Source organism: Ctenopharyngodon idella, chromosome 4 (assembly GCF_019924925.1).
Source record: "Ctenopharyngodon idella isolate HZGC_01 chromosome 4, HZGC01, whole genome shotgun sequence".
NCBI lineage: Eukaryota > Metazoa > Chordata > Actinopteri > Cypriniformes > Xenocyprididae > Ctenopharyngodon > Ctenopharyngodon idella.
In genome coordinates, this window is record NC_067223.1 from 3,495,270 (window position 1) to 3,516,419 (window position 21,150).

A 21,150-nucleotide genomic window follows, 5' to 3' on the forward strand; every position below is an offset into this window, starting at 1 on the left:
AAACTGCTTTATTCAGTGAAGCTTTGTCACATTAATTGGGTCTTTTCGTCAACCAGACTGAAACTAAAATGAGTGAGTCTTCGTCTACATGCACTAAATGTTATAAAATTCCCCCCTAAATTAGTACTATTTCCAGAGTACTATTAAATTCAAATACTGTCATTAATTACTCACCCTCATGTCGTTCCACACCCATAAGACCTTCGTTCATATTTTTATTTTTGATGAAATATGAAATATATATATTTATATATATATATATATATATATATATATATAGAATAGTTTTATTCTATAGGGTATAGTAAAACATTACATAAAAACAAATTATCTTGAAATATAGGCCGATAAATCAACTCTACAAATTTCTTGTATAAACTCAGCTGAAAATAAGATGTTGATTATTATTATTTCTCACCCATAATTATTTGCCTTTTAACTAAACTGTGTAAACCACAAATATTTACTCTGTTTAATGGTTTTATAAACAGAGTGACTGTACCAAGGCCGGACATTAATGTGTGTGACTCACAGTTCCCGGTCGTGGGTAAGGGATCCGGCCCTGGAAAGCCACCCACTGGAAGTTGGGCCCTTCCCTGTGCGCAAACGGTCCGTTGAAGACCGTCAGGATGTCGGCCATGTTGTAAACACAGACAGCAGAACCTCTGAACACAGAACTGTAAGGAATAACACAAAACACACACATATTTAGCATGGAAGGAAGACGTTCTTGCACATCCTTCCTGACCGTTTGGATGGAAGGGATGATGTAACGTTTACACTGGAGACTCAGTCCACAGAGGGAGAAAAATGCCGCATAAAGGAAAGGGGACACCACTTTGGTTACACTCTGCGATGAAGTGTGGTTTGGCTTGACATCGTAGATTTTGATCAGACAGTAAGACAAAGAGTTTCTTTGTTTGATGGCAAAACAAAGGGAAAGAGGTGACATATAACGATAAATAACAGAGCAGGGCATGGACAAAGAAGCCGTCGCTGTTTGGATTGGCCTCATTAGGAAAACCACAATGGCTGAATGTGGTTGGAGATTGAGCCACAATTCGGAAACCTTGACCGAAATCTCACCTTATTCAACCACCGCGCAAGTACACACATGCCGCTGCTGACACAAGTAAACATACACTCATGGAAACCCACTGTAACGAATGTAATGAAATGACCCATAGGAAATATTACAAATGAGATTTCATATCTGAACTGAAATGAACTGTTTTCTCCTAAACAATGAGATAACAAATGGAGACTTTTGCTCCATTGCTCCATTGAAAAACAACCCTCAGTAATCTTATTTATTTCTTCACTAGAGCTTCAGAAGAGATCGCAATGATATCTTAAACTGTACGATACCCCATATTTCTCATACAATATTCAAAAGTAAAAATGATCTGTGTTATGCTAGATTTCTTTTTAAATTGCCCCCTGGAATGAATTTTCATGGGAAACTTTGACTGTTGATAAGGATGTTCTTTTTTTCTAATTATGAATTATATATTATAAAATAAAGTATTTAGAATATAAACAAACATTTACAAATAATAAAATATAGTGGAAAAAATACAATATAATGTTTGATAATATATGATATGTACTATAGGTGCTGGTCATATTATTAGAATATCATCAAAAAGTTGATTTATTTCACTAATTCCATTCAAAAAGTGAAACTTGCATATTATATTCGTTCATTACACACAGACTGATATATTTCAAATGTTTATTTCTTTTAATTTTGATGATTATAACTGACAACTAAGGAAAATCCCAAATTCAGTATCTCAGAAAATTAGAATATTGTGAAAAGGTTCAATATTGAAGACACCTGGTGCCACACTCTAATCAGCTAATTAACTCAAACACCTGCAAAGGTGCTTTTTTAAATGGTCTCTCAGTCTAGTTCTGTAGGCTACACAATCATGGGGAAGACTGCTGACTTGACAGTTGTCCAAAAGACGACCATTGACACCTTGCACAAGGAGGGCAAGACACAAAAGGTCATTGCAAAAGAGGCTGGCTGTTCACAGAGCTCTGTGTCCAAGCACATTATTAGAGAGGCGAAGGGAAGGAAAAGATGTGGTAGAAAAAAGTGTACAAGCAATAGGGATAACCGCACCCTGGAAAGGATTGTGAAACAAAACCCATTTAAAAATGTGGGGGAGATTCACAAAGAATGGACAGCAGCTGGAGTCAGTGCTTCAAGAACCACTACGCACAGACGTATGCAAGACATGGGTTTCAGCTGTCGCATTCCTTGTGTCAAGCCACTCTTGAACAACAGACAGCGTCAGAAGCGTCTCGCCTGGGCTAAAGACAAAAAGGACTGGACTGCTGCTGAGTGGTCCAAAGTTATGTTCTCTGATGAAAGTAAATTTTGCATTTCCTTTGGAAATCAGGGTCCCAGAGTCTGGAGGAAGAGAGGAGAGGCACACAATCCACGTTGCTTGTGAAGTTTCCACAGTCAGTGATGGTTTGGGGTGCCATGTCATCTGCTGGTGTTGGTCCACTGTGTTTTTTGAGGTCCAAGGTCAACTCAGCCATATACCAGGAAGTTTTAGAGCACTTCATGCTTCCTGCTGCTGACCAACTTTATGGAGATGCAGATTTCATTTTCCAACAGGACTTGGCACCTGCACACAGTGCCAAAACTACCAGTACCTGGTTTAAGGACCATGGTATCCCTGTTCTTAATTGGCCAGCAAACTCACCTGACCTTAACCCCATAGAAAATCTATGGGGTATTGTGAAGAGGAAGATGCGATATGCCAGACCCAACAATGCAGAAGAGCTGAAGGCCACTATCAGAGCAACCTGGGCTCTTATAACACCTGAGCAGTGCCACAGACTGATCGACTCCATGCCACGCCGCATTGCTGCAGTAATTCAGGCAAAAGGATCCCCAACTAAGTATTGAGTGCTGTACATGCTCATACTTTTCATGTTCATACTTTTCAGTTGGCCAAGATTTCTAAAAATCCTTTCTTTGTATTGGTCTTAAGTAATATTCTAATTTTCTGAGATACTTAATTTGGGATTTTCCTTAGTTGTCAGTTATAACCATCAAAATTAAAATAAATAAACATTTGAAATATATCAGTCTGTGTGTAATGAATGAATATAATATACAAGATTCACTTCTTGAATGGAATTAGTGAAATAAATCAACTTTTTGATGATATTCTAATTATATGACCAGCACCTGTATATTAAAAATATAGTATATAGAATATAAATGTATAGAAATATACACAAACATGGAATATAGAAAGAATAAAATAAAATGTAATATATGATTATATATGTGCAAACAGAACTTTTAATAATTATTATAATAATTAAATGTATATTTATGTATACAGAATGTAAATGTATATATAAAGAATTGAATATAATGAAATAAATATATGTAATATAAAATAACTCAAATATTTGTTTAAATTTAGTAATAAATAATAAAAGAGGAGGAATTCAATTCAGAACCATTTTGGTTAATGTCCCTGGTAGCTAGCTATATTCTAAATTTGTCAACAACTTTCTCATTTGTGTCTACTTTTATTTGCATACATAAAACAAAATTAAGAACTTCTAAGTATTGTGTATCATTTCTGAGAGGTTACACTCACTCATTTAAACACACTAACAGAAACATTTAAACTGACTTAGTGACATCACACTTGTCTCTCTCTCTTTCTGTGTGACAGTCCAATTTAAATCATTCAGCGAGACCTCCTCATCATAATGTTAAATTCATCACAGTAAAAAGCTATTGAATGACCCCCTGAACTAACATTAGCTGTATGTTTGTAAAGAAGTGACCTTTCCCTTGCCTCACTACCCTTAGGTGTGATTCCCAGAAACCCCGTCATCCCTTCAGCTCCAACCCCACCTGACCTTCATTTGGCAAATACACACATGAAAACATGCACATGCATATATACACACATTAGCGGCAAGCTCAATATTGCTATTGGCTTTACCTTGTAGAGGTGAAGACTCCAAAGATGAGGAGGCCCTTTGGGTGGTCCGTCTCCAATAAAAACACATTCTCTGGAAGGAAGGAGACAAGCACTCACTCAATGCCTGAACATCTGTCCCACAACATTGTTACACGGTTCTAGTGCGGCCTAACAAGAATAAAACAGGTGAAAGTGTAAATCCGTCATGGGCTTTAAACCTCCAATGTAAAGTATTTGTGCTGAGTGTTTTATGATCGTAAAAGGATTTTAATGAGGTGAAAAGCTTTACAAATGACCTAGGGTCATTGTTGAATGGTAATGCTGACAAACCACTGTTTTATGGTCAATGATTATAGGAAGCTGTTTAACTAGAATGTGAAATTTAAACCATATCTAAATGTGCAATGGGCTTAAAGGTCCTCTTTAGAAAAATTCTGATTTATTTATTTTTTTGTCAAAAAATATATGGCAATCAAACAAATACATTTCTTTTTTATTGAATATAAACAAAGCAAAATGCATGTTGTAAAAATGAACCATAAAAGAAGTTTGTTTTTATTAAAACTAGTGCTGTCAATCGATTAAAAAAAATAACTCAATTAATCACACATTTTTTCTGTGATTAATCGCAATTAAAAACACTTACATTTTTATACATTTTTAATATGTTTTATAATGTAATAATTTTGAATTAAAACAACATAAAGAAACAACATAAAGACGCTATATTTTAAATACTTGTTTAATGGCATATTTTTATGAATGAAGGCAAGTATCACTGATACTAATAGCCTACAGCTACTGATGTCTCCATGAAATTGATTTTTTCCCCAATTTTAAACATGAATTATAGCCATTCAACATTACAGTGTAATTAAAAGCTGTCATTTTTTAACATTTATTAGGCTTCAAAAATATAACAACTTTTAATTTAAGTGAACTTAGAACAATCCTCACATAAACCCATAATAAATGTCATATTTAGGCTACCTGTGCCCTTCCTACCTAACAGATATAAACTGCATGATTTATAGCCTAAATTAAATATAGATTAATCATTATTAAAGCTACAAAAGTTCTTTAGTCAAGAGCAGTGAGTAATTTTCTCAGTTACCTTTGTTCTTTCATTATCTTCAACGACTTTGGTTGCTGTCCCTTTAAGAGCTGCTGCATGCTGCACGTCACGCGGCTCTCACACGTGTCCCACTTTATCACAACTTTTTACTTTCATTTAAGACTTTATTTAACTAATTCAAGGCTGCTCTTATGAGGATACTCGACAAAACTCACATTTTTGGCCTTATTGTGTGTTGTTCGTTCAAGCGTGACAGAGAACTCGATTGTGGCGCGCCGTCCATGTGCACAATACTGGCGCGTGTCTTTCTGTGCGTTGTGTGCGTGACAGGACATTCATCGACAGCGCATTCTCTTTTTCTCTTTTGGCAGGCTTAAATGGTTTAAAAATATTTGCATGAATAAGAGCGTGATCATATTGTAATGCTAGCCAAAGGATGACAGATAAAACAGATGCTGCGTTAATTGCGTTAAATATAATTAACGCGTTAAACTGGAAAAAATTAATCACATGCGTTAACGCGTTAACGTTGACAGCACTAATTAAAACATAATTTAAATATAAAGGTAAAGGTACACTCTTAAAGTCCCCCTGTAGTCAATAATTTTATCAAAACTCATCTTTGATTACCAAAATGACATATTTAAATGTTTTTTTCAGTGAAAAAAAATCTTCATGCCTTGAAATAGCTTGAATGTAACTATACACACTTGCTTCATTTAGTATACATGGATTTATGAATATGCTAATTAGCCCCGCCTCCACTCACTCGCATGAGCTCAGAGATCCACTCGGTCAACTTACTGAGATAAACACTGCACAATGGTATCACTTTTTACAACGTCGGACACATAACGGTAAGTAACATGATTAGCTTTTTGCTTGACCATGTTTTCAAACTGCTAATAATGTGTTGCTAATGTTACACGACTCCCTTGCTTAGCAGCGGTCATAGTTAATGATATGCTAAAGCCCGCCGGCACTTTGACGTGATTGGTTACAAGGTAGTTTGTGCCGTAAGAAACACCAGCGATTTCAAACGAAGTTTTTGAAACTGTCTTTAGATCACTGCAGTTTTAAAAAGAACATACTCAGCAATGGTGTTGACTTATGAATTTGCACATGGTTTGTTTTAAAGCATGTTAAAAACAGCCCATAGACATATAAACAACATTAAAATCTTTATTTTCACCACAGGGGGACTTTAAAAATAAGTTGATGGTTCCATAAAGAATCCATAGAACCTTTACATTGCACAAAAGGTTTTTAATAGTGGAAAAGGATTATTAAAATGTTCTTTACAATAAGAAAAATGGTTCTTTTAAGAACTGTTCATTGAAAGGTTCTTTGGCGAACCAAAAATGGATCTTCTATGGATTTGCTGCAAAAACTCCTTTTTTAACCTTTATTTTTAAGAGTGTAGCCTTTAAACCAACAGCCAGGAGACTATAGTGATATGATAAAAATTGTCAAAATATAAATCATACTAAATTATGTTTTTTGAAAATGTAAAAATACAAAAAAGTTTTCTGTGAGGGTTGTGTTTAGGGGTTGGAATTTGGGTTAGGGGATAAAATCATTATGTTTAAGGAAAGTCCACATAAACCATGGAAATCCAACATGTTTGTGTGTGTTTGTAGTCTCACCAAGCTCATCAAAGTGGGTCTCGGTACCATCTTCCTCTAGAACCGAACATACCATCCGAGCCTTCAGAAAAGTGGTCCACTTGTTCACCAGACTGCGTTGACCACCAGTGTCATTCTAAATAGAATTTACAATAACATAAAATAAATTTTATTAATACATGTAAATGTTATAGAGTTAATAATATTAAATTAAAAAAAAAAAAAAATCAGAGACTTACAGGGCACACTCGAGCCACCATAGTGTGGATGTTCTTAGTGTTTCCACTACTGTCTGTCAGTCTCTCGCGCAGGAAAAAGTAAAGTTTGGCGTCGTTTGGGTCTGAGCCGTCAGGTATCAAGTGGGCATCAATGAACACTGGCTCTAGTCAAAATAGAAGAATAACTACAGCTTAAACACTCAGTTTGCTCTACATGAACCACAAAAGAGAAATAAGAAGATTGTACTGTATGATTACTCTCCTAAAAAATCAAACATCTCTGAATGGTGCTAATGCCTGAGTTTATGTGAAATTTAATATAGCTGCTGGCGAACTGAGGCTTCTCACACGTCCTGACCAAATATGTGCTTCATTGTGTATATTTGGATTGTATCACACGAAAGATAATGTGACCCCTTGAGAAAACCGTTATGCTTGTACAATATGTTTTTACTTTTCTGGTGGAATCATCGTAAACTGTCCTGTCTTCAGCCATTTCCTTTGATGTGGGCAAAGACCATTTTTGCTGTGTGGTTTGTGTATTATTTTACTTAAATGGCATGGAACGCAGACATGTAATTTAAAGCTACGCATAAATAATTATTTGTAGTTTCAAGTAAAGATTATGAACAATTTCCTGACAGAACAGGCATAATAATGTAGATGGATGAAATAACATGTAGAGTTTGTATACCGCTCAGCCATTTGGAGTTATGTTGGTCCGTCCTCACTGCGTTCCTTGTGGTCAGGCTCCTGAAAATGGCAGCGTCTGTCCCCATGAAGTCGATGTACATGCCAGAGAACAGCTCCTGATCTAACCAAAGACATAAACACAAACGTGTCCCACAGTTGCTTTATACAGATTTTTTTATGTTCAGGGAAAAACTTTCACTTAAAGATTTTATATCTTCTCAAATGAATAGTGATTGTACATTCAGTTGATTTTCAGTTTATTTTGTAAACCTACTGCATATAACTGTATGGCTTCTGCTACTGGCTGAAAAGATCTGTCTGTTGAATATGAGACATATGGATTTACTGTGACTGTAAATTTCTCTGCGGTGTGCTCTACTAATGACCTGCTCAAATCTCCATTCCCTAAATCTCTCCTTCCTTTCATCAGTCCACTATTCTATCACTTCATCACTCCATCTTGCTTTGGTCAGTGGTTGACATGTACGACTAGGGGCCAAGTGTATGATGGAAATTTGCAGACAGACATCAGACAGAGAAAGCTGCAGGCTGTCATGTCAAGGACCATCAGTCTTTGATGCCGTCTAGACGGTTAGGAACTGTTCGACTTAATGGAATAACCACTTAAAACTTTCTCTCGTATACAGATGACTTAACGATGACCTATAGCATATTATATTTAGGTGTGATTTCGTAGGAGAGTATGTGTGGCACTTGCAAACAGTTCTCATGAGGTGTAAACTGAGAGATGAGTGCATGTTTGTTTCAGGGTTATTATAGTTAAAATTAAAACCATAAAAATTGATGTTAGTTTAACTTGATGTACTAAAATAACTAAACTAAAACTAATAAAAAAAGAATAAATAGTATTTAGAGGTGTGACGATACACGAGAAGTGTCGATACACTATATTGGGTTCACAGGAAAGAGACGAGACAATATTTTAACACTTTTTAAGAAATCTTATATGACTGGAAAACTGTCTTTTACTCAACTGAAAGTCAGAAAATGCAAAACAATGCAGGTGCATTTTGAAATGTTTTAAAAATCGTTTTGTAATGAATGCAACTTCAGTTCTACTTTCTGAGTATGAATTATCATATGCAGTAAAAGACAACAATATAATGCAAGCACTTGTAAAAGGTTTTTGCGATAGGATATCGCAAGGATATCACTTCAACAAGAAATATTGTCACGTTTTAATATTGCGAGATGCTTTGGCAAGAGATTTCATCACATCCCTATTGTAGACGTAAAATAAAAACTGACAAAATTTAAAATATATATATATTAAAAATGTAAAAATAAAAATATTAATGAAAAAAAATATAATAGTATCTCAATTATACTAAAATAACAAAATAACACTGATGTGTTTATGTTGCTGTTCTAATGGCCCTCTGGTGTGTGAAAGCGTGTGTGTGTAATGTAGCCCAATAGCTGTGTCAACAGCAACCCAACACCAGCTAACCAATTACAGATCAAAGGATTAAGGGGGCGGTACTGAGCGACCCAAAGTTGTCACATCGGAAGGGGAGCAGACACCCACAAAATGTGGGTGTTTGGTGATACTATGAGGTCATGAACAAAGAGATCGTAGAGAAAATGTCTTATAGTAAGTGTGCAAGACAAAATGGCACCTGTGGATAAAGATACTAAAGACGGCAGCACTTACTGAGCATGACCGAGACGGTGTTGACTTGTGGGTTGAAGGAGCACCTCCCTTTCCCTGATTCTGCTCGGGAGGAGATTTGAAACACTTGCTCCTGCCAATGACACCAAAAACACACAAAAAAAAATCTTACATTTCACAATCACAATGTTATTGAGGTATCAACTATTTCAGATAAACCTGCCCATTAAGCTTCATGAATAAACATTAGGACTGGGCATTGACACAAATTTCACAATTCGATTTAATTTCGATTCACAAACTTGTGATTCTCGATTTCAGTTCATACATCACTATAATATTAAAGATTAAAATTAACTGATTTGTAGACTACTTACATTTATAAGGAAGTTTTTATAATAATAACATAATAATGTTTCTAATAATTTTTTTTTATATAAACATTTTTAATGGTGGCTGTCATAAAAACATGTATTTAATATTGAAGAACAGTTTAAATGCAATGAATATGCAATATAGTGCATATATTTAACAAAATTCTCATCTTAAGTAAATCTTTGTAGCTGACTAACGAGTTTGCGGTCATTGAATGGCTTTTTTGAGGTAAAATGTAACATTGCTGTTTGTGACTGTTTACAAGCTGTTTTATTGACGTCTTTCTGCAGTTGAACACTGTTTGGTCGATTACATGAGACATGATACGGATTTTGGTACATTGTACTGTATCTTTCAACATACCTTCTGATGTTCATTCATGTTTATTTTGTGCTGTAACAAGTAATAAAACAGAAGAGATGATCCATTCATGTGCTTCGCTTGAACTGAGGAGCTACACGCCACATTAAAGAGCTCCAAAACGGTATTTATTGTTTGAATTTTGTAATAAAATTGACAGAATTGAGACTTTGTTTCATATAGGGCTGTGACGGTGGCAAATATTTACTACCGCGGTGGTAAATCACCAACAACCGCCGGTGTTGCGGTGGTGGGGTCCAAAGGGGGGGGCGGGGTTGTTTGGTTTTATTTATATATATATATATATATATATATAATCAGAGGTTGCGTTAGACTTGCGTTTCGCCGTCATTTTGATGGACAGGATCATAAAAAAACCCCATCATAATCAATAATTACCCGTCAGTTTAATTTTTATATTTTAATGATAAGACATTTAATAGCTTCTGATTTCGTTCACATTTTCATTTTTATTCACGAACTTACAGGATAAGCAAATAGGCATAGGCTATGCATTTATTTATATTATGAAAAGAAAGTTAAAGACTGCGTGCTTATACCTGTGCTTATACCTCAGAAAAGCCATTCGTTGACCATAAACTTATAGTCAGCGAGAAAAATAGCAAAACTTAATTATGTAGGTAAGCATAAGTAACTTTATTATTATAAAATTGACTTAAACTGGGTGCTCGTCTGTGTGTAATCGAGCGCATCGTTTTCATTTTATTCTGGAGACTGAACTTGCGTTCTGCTGCCACACTGGAGCGCACTCACCACCTACTGGACAGGGGTGGGAATTACAGTTACAAGCTACTACATAATCTGTCAAAATGACGGACGGGCTGCAGATTTTTTCTGTCACTGCTAAAAAAATTCCATCAATGACGGAAGATTTTCGGTTAACGCGACCTCTGAGATTATATATATATATATATATATATATATATATATATATATAAAATGTCACATTACCGCCGGTGACACTCCACGACCGCGGTGGCAACTTCACCACCGCAGTGGCGCGGTTGTCATGCCTACCGTCACAGCCCTAGTTTCATATCCCAAAGCACAAAGATTATTGAGATTTATTGGATGGGAGGCACGATGCAAAGTTCTGTTCATCAAATGAAAACAGCATAGACTGAAAGATCAATTCTTGGGATTTTAGAATCAATATTGGTTCTTCAACATGAGAATCGATTAAAATCGAAAAAAAAAATATATATATTTTTTACCCAGCCCTAATAAACATGTAAAAAAACAAACAAACAAAAAAAAACAGATAGTTCGTTATATGATAGTCAAACAGTTTTTCCGTAAGTGGAAAAAAATCTAGCCTGGAATAAGCTGCAAAGTTGACCAGACTTTGAGCTGATAATCAAATCATAGTCTTCATAAATATAAATGATGACTCTGACATATGCTCTTGCTATCATTTAATCCCATTTCACATCATCAAATCTATTCTCATCTTTCAAGTTGATCTGAAATGTTTCACAGCCAATCTATATAAAAAGATTTCTGAGTAATTTCCGAGCATGCATTTGTGGAGTGGTTTTGGAGAGCTGCCTTTCTTCTTATTGCTTGGACAGACTTGTCCAGATGCTTCCAGGTTTCCGACTGCCAGGCCAATCTATCCCCTCCTTTGGTGTCGTGATGTTGGCCAGTCACGTGAAGTGAGAGAAACCAGAGACGTAGAGAGCCTCCGTCAGGACATACAGCCGCTAGTGGTAGAGCTTCTAATTTATCATGAGGACACGTGTGTTCATTAACTAATGTATTGCCTCTTTACATCACACACAACTATAGGCAAAGAAACAAGTCACATGGTGACTCCAGGGTGGCCCTGTCATTGTTATGTCACAAAGCTACACTGCACACTTTTAAAGGTTATAGGTCACCCCATTCCAGAGTTTTCTGCTCCTGTAATAGTCCAGCTGGTGTGCAGCCAAGAGAGATGGACACGGACGGAGAGTCAAGAGAGTAAAATGCTTTTCAAACAAAAAAAGAATGATAGAAAACAAGCTTCTGGACTCAAACAGCTAGGAGTACTGCCTCTAATCTCATGTAGTCTCTCCTTGTCTCTTCTCCTCATTTATTTCTCTTCTCTTTTTTTTTTACTCCTTTACCTCTAACTAAGGATTGTAGTTTCATCTTGTGTCATCTCATCTGGTCTCACTCTCATCCCTTTATCTTCTGTTCTGGTTAAATCAAATCTCATCTAATTTATTTCATTTGATCTTGCCTCATCTCATCTGGTCTCTTCCCTTCACCCCTCCCCCCTTCCCCTTTCTTTTTCTCTTTCTCTAACTAAGTATTCTTGTCTCGTCTCAACTAGTCTCAGTGTTTCTCCTTTAATCTTTAATTTTATATCCCCATCTCGTGTCACGGCTTGTCACCCCTCATCTCATCCCCTCTGGTTCTCAGTTTTTCCTGTCTTGTCTCATCTTATCTCTTCTTATCTTGTCTCACCTCATTTCTTGTCTTGTTTTTTTTTCACTTTGCTGCATCTTGTCTCAACTCATGTCACTTGTTATTTCTTCTCTTTTTGCTTAATCTCATCTTGGCTCATCTCTTCTCATTTAATTTAGTCTTTCTCAAGATGTTTTCTCCTTTAATCTTTAATACTGTATGTATTCAAGTCTCCTATTGTGGCTTGTCTCCTCTTGTCTCATCCCATCGGGATTCAGGTTCTCATTTTTTTCTTATTTTTTTTGTCTCCTATCTTCTCATCTTTGTCTCTTGTCTTCTCGTCTTGTCTCAACTCATCTAGTCTCTTCACTTTTTTTCTTCTTTTCCATTTTTGTTTTAATCTAATCTTTTCTTACCTCTACTCATTTAATTTAGTTTTGTCTCATCTCTTCTCTGTATTCATGTGTTGCAGCTAGTCTCATCTCATCTGGTTCTCATCTTATGTCTTGTCTCTTCTTGTTTTTTCTTGTTTCGACTAGTCTCGTCTTATCTCACCTTGTCTTATCTCGTCTCATGTCTTGTTTCGACTAGTCTTGTCTCATGTCACCTCATCTTATCTCATCTCTCGTCTTGTTTCAACTAGTCTCGTCTCATCTCACCTTGTCTTATCTCATCTCTCATCTTGTTTCGACTAGTCTCGTCTCATCTCACTTCATCTTATCTCGTCTCTTGTCTTGTTTCGACTAGTCTCGTCTCATCTCACCTTGTCTTAGCTCGTCTCGTTTCGCCTAGTCTCGTCTCATTTCACTTCGTCTTATCTCGTCTCTTGTCTTGTTTCGACTAGTCTCGTCTCATCTCAGCTCGTCTTATCTCGTCTCTCATCTTGTTTCGACTAGTCTCGTCTCATCTCACTTCATCTTATCTCATCTCTTGTCTTGTTTTGACTAGTCTCGTCTCATCTCACCTCGTCTTATCTCATCTCTTGTCTTGTTTTGACTAGTCTCGTCTCATCTCACCTTGTCTTAGCTCGTCTCGCCTTGTTTCGACTAGTCTTGTCTTGTTTTGACTAGACTCGTCTCATCTGACCTTCTCTTATCTCGTCTCTTGTCTTGTTTCGACTTTTCTCACCTCATCTCACCGTCTTATCTCGTCTCTTGTCTTGTTTTGACTAGTCTCGTCTCATCTCACCTTGTCTTAGCTCGTCTCGCCTTGTTTCGACTAGTCTTGTCTTGTTTTGACTAGACTCGTCTCATCTGACCTTCTCTTATCTCGTCTCTTGTCTTGTTTCGACTTTTCTCACCTCATCTCACCGTCTTATCTCGTCTTTTGTCTTGTTTCGACTAGTCTCATCTCATCTCACCGTCTTATCTCATCTCTTGTCTTGTTTTGACTAGTCTCGTCTCATCTCACCTTGTCTTAGCTCGTCTCGCCTTGTTTCGACTAGTCTTGTCTTGTTTTGACTAGACTCGTCTCATCTGACCTTCTCTTATCTCGTCTCTTGTCTTGTTTCGACTTTTCTCACCTCATCTCACCGTCTTATCTCGTCTTTTGTCTTGTTTCGACTAGTCTCATCTCATCTCACCGTCTTATCTCATCTCTTGTCTTGTTTTGACTAGTCTCGTCTCATCTCACCTTGTCTTAGCTCGTCTCGCCTTGTTTCGACTAGTCTTGTCTTGTTTTGACTAGACTCGTCTCATCTGACCTTCTCTTATCTCGTCTCTTGTCTTGTTTCGACTAGTCTCGTCTCATCTCACCTCGTCTTATCTCATCTCTTGTCTTGTTTTGACTAGTCTCGTCTCATCTCACCGTCTTATCTCATCTCTTGTCTTGCTTCGACTAGTCTTGTCTCATCTCACCTCGTCTTATCTCATCTTGTTTTGACTAGTCTCGTCTCATATCACCTCGTCTTATCTCGTCTCTTGTCTTTTTTCAACTAGTCATCTCTCCTTGTCTTTTCTCATCTCTTGTCTCTTCTTGTTTTTTCTTGTGTTGACTAGTTTTGTCTCATCTCACCTTGTTTTTTTCTCGTCTCTTGTCTTGTTTAGACTAGTCTCGTCTCATCTAACCTCATCTTATCTTGTCTCTTGTCTTGTTTCAACTAGTTCCGTCTCATCTCACCTTGTCTTATCTCGTCTCTCATCTTGTTTAGACTAGTCTTGTCTCATCTAACCTCATCTTATCTTGTCTCTTGTCTTGTTTCAACTAGTTTCATCTCATCTCACCTTGTCTTATCTCATCTCTTGTCTTGTTTCAACTAGTCTTGTCTTATCTTGTCTCTTGTCTTCTTTCAACTAGTCTCGTCTCATCTCACCATGTCTCATCTCATCTTTTGACTCTTCTCGTTTTGTTTGTATTGCTCTCCTCTCAATTGCCATGCCTTGTCTCTTCTCATGTGGTCTCTTCTCTCTTTTTTGACCTCTAACTACCCTCATTCTCATGTTGGTCTAAATTACCATTGAGGATGTCATGCCAAGGGATGGATGATGTATGACTTTACAACTCAGTGGTAGATTACAGAAACACATTTTGATTAGGAAATTAGGGTAGTATGAGCCTACTGTCAATTTCCCAATACAACATTTTGGAAATCTGAAGCAAATGTAGTAAAAGTTAAGGTGAAACTGAACTAAATCAGACTGTCTGACTGCTTTTCATTAGCGAGTGTAAACTGACCTCAGGACGCCTGCCACGGTTAACATATGCACACACTGGGCTGTAGGCTCCACTGCCGCAGATGAACAGATGCGTCCTGTTATAAGGCTGGATCACTCGTAAGAAGTTTCCACATCCATGCTGAGGAGAACAAAAGAAATACAGATCATTGCTTTTGATCCTAAAAGTTATACTAAAATCTCTTTTAACATAATTTTCATTTAGTGCTGATTCTGTTAGAAAGCTGACTTTTTAATTTTGGAAACTGCAAATGCCAATTAAAATTAAGATGACTTGCATTGATCCAAACCTATAATTCAGGAAGTGAAGGTTTATATAGGTCAGGAATTCAAGGCCTATTCAAGGAATCCAGGAAACCCAAACTAAAGTATCGCCAAACCAACTGCACATGATCCAGCCCAGAAAAAGAGTAAGAGAGGGATGAGTCGAAAAAAGAAAAGTGCCAGGGGAGCAGTTAGGAACTTGGCGAAGTGTGTCAAAACAGCAGCTGCATGAGCTCTCGGTCAGTATGTACACACACAGGCCCTTCATGAGCAACTCCAGAAAAATAACAGCACTTCCAACAGCACACACCCCACCATCCACTCCTCCCTTTGACGTGTTTGTCATTAATATTTCTTTTTCTGTTGCACATATCAACATTATCCTCTTCTGGCTTGTATTCACGGCGGTACGTAATATTTTTCTTCTGCAAAGGTGAAAAGACATCTTGACAGCTTACGGTTCATGTACAGATCAGGCAGAATTAACAAGAGCAAGCTCTATAAACACATCTTAATATCATTTACAGCTTTGTTAAAGAAATGCCTCAGTGTTTCCCAAATGATGCAGATGGATTCAGATGATGTGAGGTCACGCGCTGCCGCTCCTTTGGCTGCTGTTGATCCTATCAGGGGAGAGGCATGGGGTATATCCCTGTGCGGAGAGGAAACCTAACAACCTGATAAGGGGGCAACATTACAGATCCATAGATACAAATAAAACGTCAGGGGAAATATGTGGCGCAAACCCTAGTTTAAACACCAACACACATCGATATAGGAAAAGAGACTCTAGGAAGGGCTCAAACACAAATATTTGTCAGAAGCAGTGCAGGAAAGCTGAGCTGCATATTTCACTATGCAGGGATCATACAAGGTGCTTAAAGTGCTTGAAGTACTTGAATCTGACTTTTTGTAATTTAAGTCCTGGAAAACCTGAAAAAAAAACCCAGCCATATTTATGAAAAGGTACTTGAAAAGTGCTTGAATGTTTGAAAGACAATCGTTGCAGCACATCTGATGTATAGATATTCAGCCATTTCACATGGCTATAAGCATATATGATTGCTCTAATATTCTTTAGAGCAATCATATATTTGTGGGAAAAAATCAGTTTGAAATGAGGAAAGTGATATCTTTGTCATAGTATCCTTTCAATGGTTAATGGGAATGGAAATCCTCATGAGAAATCCCCTGGTCAATGGATTGATCTCTTTAAAATGAAGCGTCAGATTCAGCCTGCAGCTTCATTGCTTGTAGTTTGTGCCTTATAAGGTGTTGTTCAAAGTTAAACAAATAATTTCCTTGTTTACAACCTTGCTTCATTCCAGAATGAATCAGCGTTTTTTTTAATTAATGGTCAACTAATTCAGTCTTAAAGTCAATCCCTTGCCGTTACCTACTGGCATAACTATGTAACCTGCACTGAAGTTGTTGATAAACCCCCATCATTAATATACAGACCATTTCTCAATACGTGAGATACAGGTTTAAAATGTTCATTTGTATCTGGTATTTGTGGTAAGTGTGGTAAGTACAGTATTTTTCTTTGGTCAGCTGAGAACATTAGTCCATTCCCACATTTTACTTTATTCTAACACACGTAATTAATGACACATTGTGACCTCCCATTGCGCTACAGACAACATCTAGAGACAGCTTTTACTCATGGGCACTCGGGCAAGAACCATCTGTTTCTGATCCAGCCATGACTGATAGAAATTGAAATAATAAAACTTTGAGTTTTGAATAAACTCATGCATCTGTTCCTGATCCAGCCATAACGCTTAAAATTCAAGGTATAAACTCTGATTTAGAATCAGCTCATGTTTGGTGCTCTTTTGATTGATTTGGGACAAGTTTAATTAATTGCTGTGATTGTAGGGAGAATAATGCTTGTGAAAACAGTTCACTGGATGATCACTTCACCAAGCAACAGACAAATAGGATTTGAATCAAGAATGCTGCTGCTGCTGTGAATCAGAGGCATAAAAAGCTGGGCAACCATAACATGCCAGGAATTTAAAAGTGTCAATGGTCTTACTGTGGGGTCTTTGCCAGCCATCTGACACTCCTCGACCTTACTGGTGGATGCCGGCCAGAAGATCTGATAAAAAGAGAAAAAAATAAGAGGAGAGCAATGAGAGATTTGTAATATTGATGAAAGAACTTTATTACAGTGTAGCGTTTTTGACTGACAGATTTACATTACAGTGCACATCCATTGGTACTACTAAACAAGTGTATATGTAATTAGCCAATTATTTTGATCATATTCAATCAATAGTTGCCATTTTGTAATGACAATTGATGTCAAACCTGGCATAAAACATATTGACCTTAAATTGATCAAAAGTGACCAAAGACTTTTACAATGTTTGAAAATTCTATTTCAAATAAATGCAGTTATTTTGAACTTTATATTCATCAGAGCATCCTGAAAAAAAAATTGCACAAAAATATTAAGCAGCACAACCATTTTCAACATTAATAATACATGTTTTTTGAGCAAATCAGCATAATAAAATGATTTCTGAAGGATCATGTGACACTAAAGACTGGAGTAAGGATGCTGAAAATTCAATTTGCCATCACAGAAATAAATTACACTTTATATATATAATAGAAAAAGGTTATTTTAAATTGTAATAATATTTCACAATATTACTTGGCTTCAAATGTGGAATATGATTCATATAAAATACTTATTTGGCACATTCTGATCTTTTTTTTTTTTCGTCTTCATCAACAGCCATAGTCACCTTTCATTAAATGGACAAAAGCAGCCTGGACATTCTGAAAAAATTCTCTTTTTTGTGTTTCATGAAAAAGAGCCAGTTACTATAAATATACACTTTAAAGCCTAGGAGTTATTTAGCAATCACAAGCTCTAAAAGAAAACGGCTTTTTTAAGGGTTTTTCCTGGCGAACTCATGTGATTCTTTTTGAGCCCTGCAGGATAGATGGGCAGCATAGACCAGCAGAATGCAATGAATCTTAAGTTTTGCCAGCCTTAGTTGGAAAAGGAAACATAAACTTCCATAATTTGTGTCAGTTTTGTTCAATCTGTCTCCTCAAGAGCCAGCACTGTTTAACCAAACTGCATCTCTCCCATTTGTCAAATAAGATTTGAACGAAGAAATGTGGTCACCGTTGGTTTCTACAGCTGCAGAACTGTTCTGCTGAATTTCATGTTGATATAGAGGGTTTTTGACTGCTCTCTCACCTTCAGCGTGGTCTGGCTGATGTTATTAATGTCCATCGAGAGTACATGGTCCTTGCAGCCCACATACATACGGTCCTGATCCTCATCCATGAAAAGGATCCTGTAGTCCATGGCCTTCTCAGACAAAGTGTAGTGCTCAAAGGACTGGGTTTTCTGTAATTCTGTAATGCAAACACAAACATGTTCTTTGCATTAGTATGAGTGAGGTTTTGGTGTTTACTTGCACTGCTGACAATGATGAGGCTGCTGAACCCTGATCTTATTCCAGAACACACAAACTTATACAGAGACGCAGGGCCCTTCACCATACCATCAAAGTCTCTCTAATGAAGACCAAACTCATGAATATTCATTGTTGTTTCTCATTAGCCATTCACTAATGTATAGAGAAGTGGAGGCCACATTGATACCCTCCTCCTCATCTTTATCCTCTTTTAACACTCTTCTAAAGCCATCCCTCCTTATTTTTCTCTTCAGTGTCCATATAACTCCTTCCAGTTCCAATTAAAGTCACATTTCTCTTATCCACGGCCACTTTCCTTTCACATTTCTGCTTTTTATCCTCAAATAAAGAGCCTATGAACACAAAACCAGCGCAATTCCCATTTCCCATCTTCCTTAGTGAATCTCATGACAAATAACTCCATCCCCTGCTTCCTATTCAAACCAGCACATCCAAAGCAGGACTGAGCAAAATTAGGAATTCAATAGTAATATATGTATATTCTAAAAATTTCTTAGAAAGCGACCAGCAAACAAGACGAAGTGAAGATAGTCACCCCAAGCTCTCTGACGAACATTGGCAGTAGACAGCATGTCTCACCAGACTATTATGGGATTATATTAGTGGAGAGGGCCTTGTCAAACCCGTCATTCTAACGTGGGTTTAATAAAGAGAGGCGCGGAGGGCAACAGATTACATCAACCAGGCTTCAAAGCACTACGGATAGCATCTCAGTAAGATAAGAGTGGCATTATTACTGCTCAAAGAGATCATCAGGGCGAGACTGCAACGTGCTGAGAGCATGAGAACTAGACAAGAACGAAGACGTGACGTCGAAGAATAAATGTATGAGGAAGCAGATGTGTGGAAATAAATATTAAATAAAATGCCTCAAAACAGGGAGTGAAAGAGAGAAATCCCACTTCTGGTTTGGTTTCAGGAGACTAATTAGAAACATGCAGCTTCTGTAACCTCAGACAGAAATCATAAAATCCCATTTCACCCCATTCAGCAGACTCGTGCCATTAAAGACTTTTCTTTTTAGAAAATTGTTGTTTGGTGAGCCTTTAATTTCAGCATATTTCAGCTTCTGTTTTAGGTTTGTTATAACATAGTAAAAATGCTGTGTTGCTCATAACTAAAGGTTAAGTTTCTTTCTTAACCATGTGTGCTGCACAAAATATTTCCCAGATGTTAAATTCTAAAGGCCCATTTACACCAATATATAGTCATAATAACTATATTAGCATGCACACTTAAAAAAAATAACTCTAAGAGATGTTGACTGAACATAACGTCATAAGTGCTGTCAATGTTTTTAAGGTATGGATGCTAGGTTTTGGAACCTTCAGAAAACTTTAACTCGATTTTTCTCAAAATTGACTTTGCTGACTCTATTGACTTCAAACAGGTGTAGCTCAGTCATTTTTTGTTGGATTCCAACAAATCGTACATCTTTTTATTGCGACTCATATTTGACAGCACGGATAACATATTGTAAAAGACCAAGGCTCTATCTTCACAGCTGAGGCTCGGGCATTACTCCCGGTTCTGGAAAATATTGAGAAGGGTCAAGAACAGAACTTTTTAATTGCCTTTGACTCAAGATCTTGTCTTCAAGCACTTGAATCCGTAAAGACTGATCACCCCATAATTGTCGAAATTTTAACTAAATTAGATCTTCTAAAGAAGGAAAAATAATAAACTGTATGAAATAGAGTACCTCAGGGATGACGTGCTTTTGTAGGCCAGCCCAGAAGTTAGCGGCGCACGGGTTCCCTCGATCAAAAGCCAATGCATTTTTTCCCATAGACTTTTGGAAAATCGCAAAAAATAAGCTCTGTGTTTAACAAAGGGTTATGACACTTACACGTTTTGTCTATCAAGATAATCTTTACAAGTTAACACAACATTTATACATTTTGAAGCCTAAATAAAGTCATCAGATATAAAAAACTAACAGTAGGCTATAAACGGACTACAGCACACAATGGTCGCGGATCAACGTCACCACCACCAAGCTTCCTCAAACTTTATTTAGAAAACAACTTTATTTAAAAACATGCTCGCTGATTATGATCTGCGCTGTGTATGAATACTTATCCACTTTTTCATGAGAAATGCTGTCCAAATGTCCTGTTTGTCATGATGACGTCTAAAGTCCCCGCCAAAGGAAGTAGTCCCTTTTAGCAATTTGTTAGCAACCGCCGTTTTTAAGACACAATGAAGGTTTAAAAAATCACAAGTGGGTTATATAGCGGGTGTGTTTTATGTCATAGATCAAAACGTGAAAATATTTAGAGGCTTTGTTAACCACAGACCTTATTTCAGGCGATAAACCCATTCAAAAAACCCATTGACTTCGGGGCGATGGAACCGGAAGTCCTAAAATGCTAACTCGCTTCC

At 37.0% G+C, this 21,150-nt stretch overlaps 1 protein-coding gene across 1 annotated transcript in view; it reads right to left on the bottom strand.

Annotated features, from left to right (window-relative positions):
• sema3c (sema domain, immunoglobulin domain (Ig), short basic domain, secreted, (semaphorin) 3C) overlaps positions 1-21,150 on the bottom strand; it is a 67,850-nt gene that overhangs the window by 15,838 nt on the left and 30,862 nt on the right. The window contains exons 3-11 of the mRNA XM_051891178.1: positions 18,522-18,682; positions 17,340-17,402; positions 15,036-15,155; positions 9,258-9,348; positions 7,584-7,703; positions 6,911-7,053; positions 6,693-6,807; positions 3,993-4,062; positions 533-677 (exon numbers count right to left, since the gene is read on the bottom strand). Coding sequence (XP_051747138.1) covers positions 533-677; positions 3,993-4,062; positions 6,693-6,807; positions 6,911-7,053; positions 7,584-7,703; positions 9,258-9,348; positions 15,036-15,155; positions 17,340-17,402; positions 18,522-18,682 — 1,028 coding nt within the window. The remainder of the gene's footprint in view (positions 1-532; positions 678-3,992; positions 4,063-6,692; positions 6,808-6,910; positions 7,054-7,583; positions 7,704-9,257; positions 9,349-15,035; positions 15,156-17,339; positions 17,403-18,521; positions 18,683-21,150) is intronic.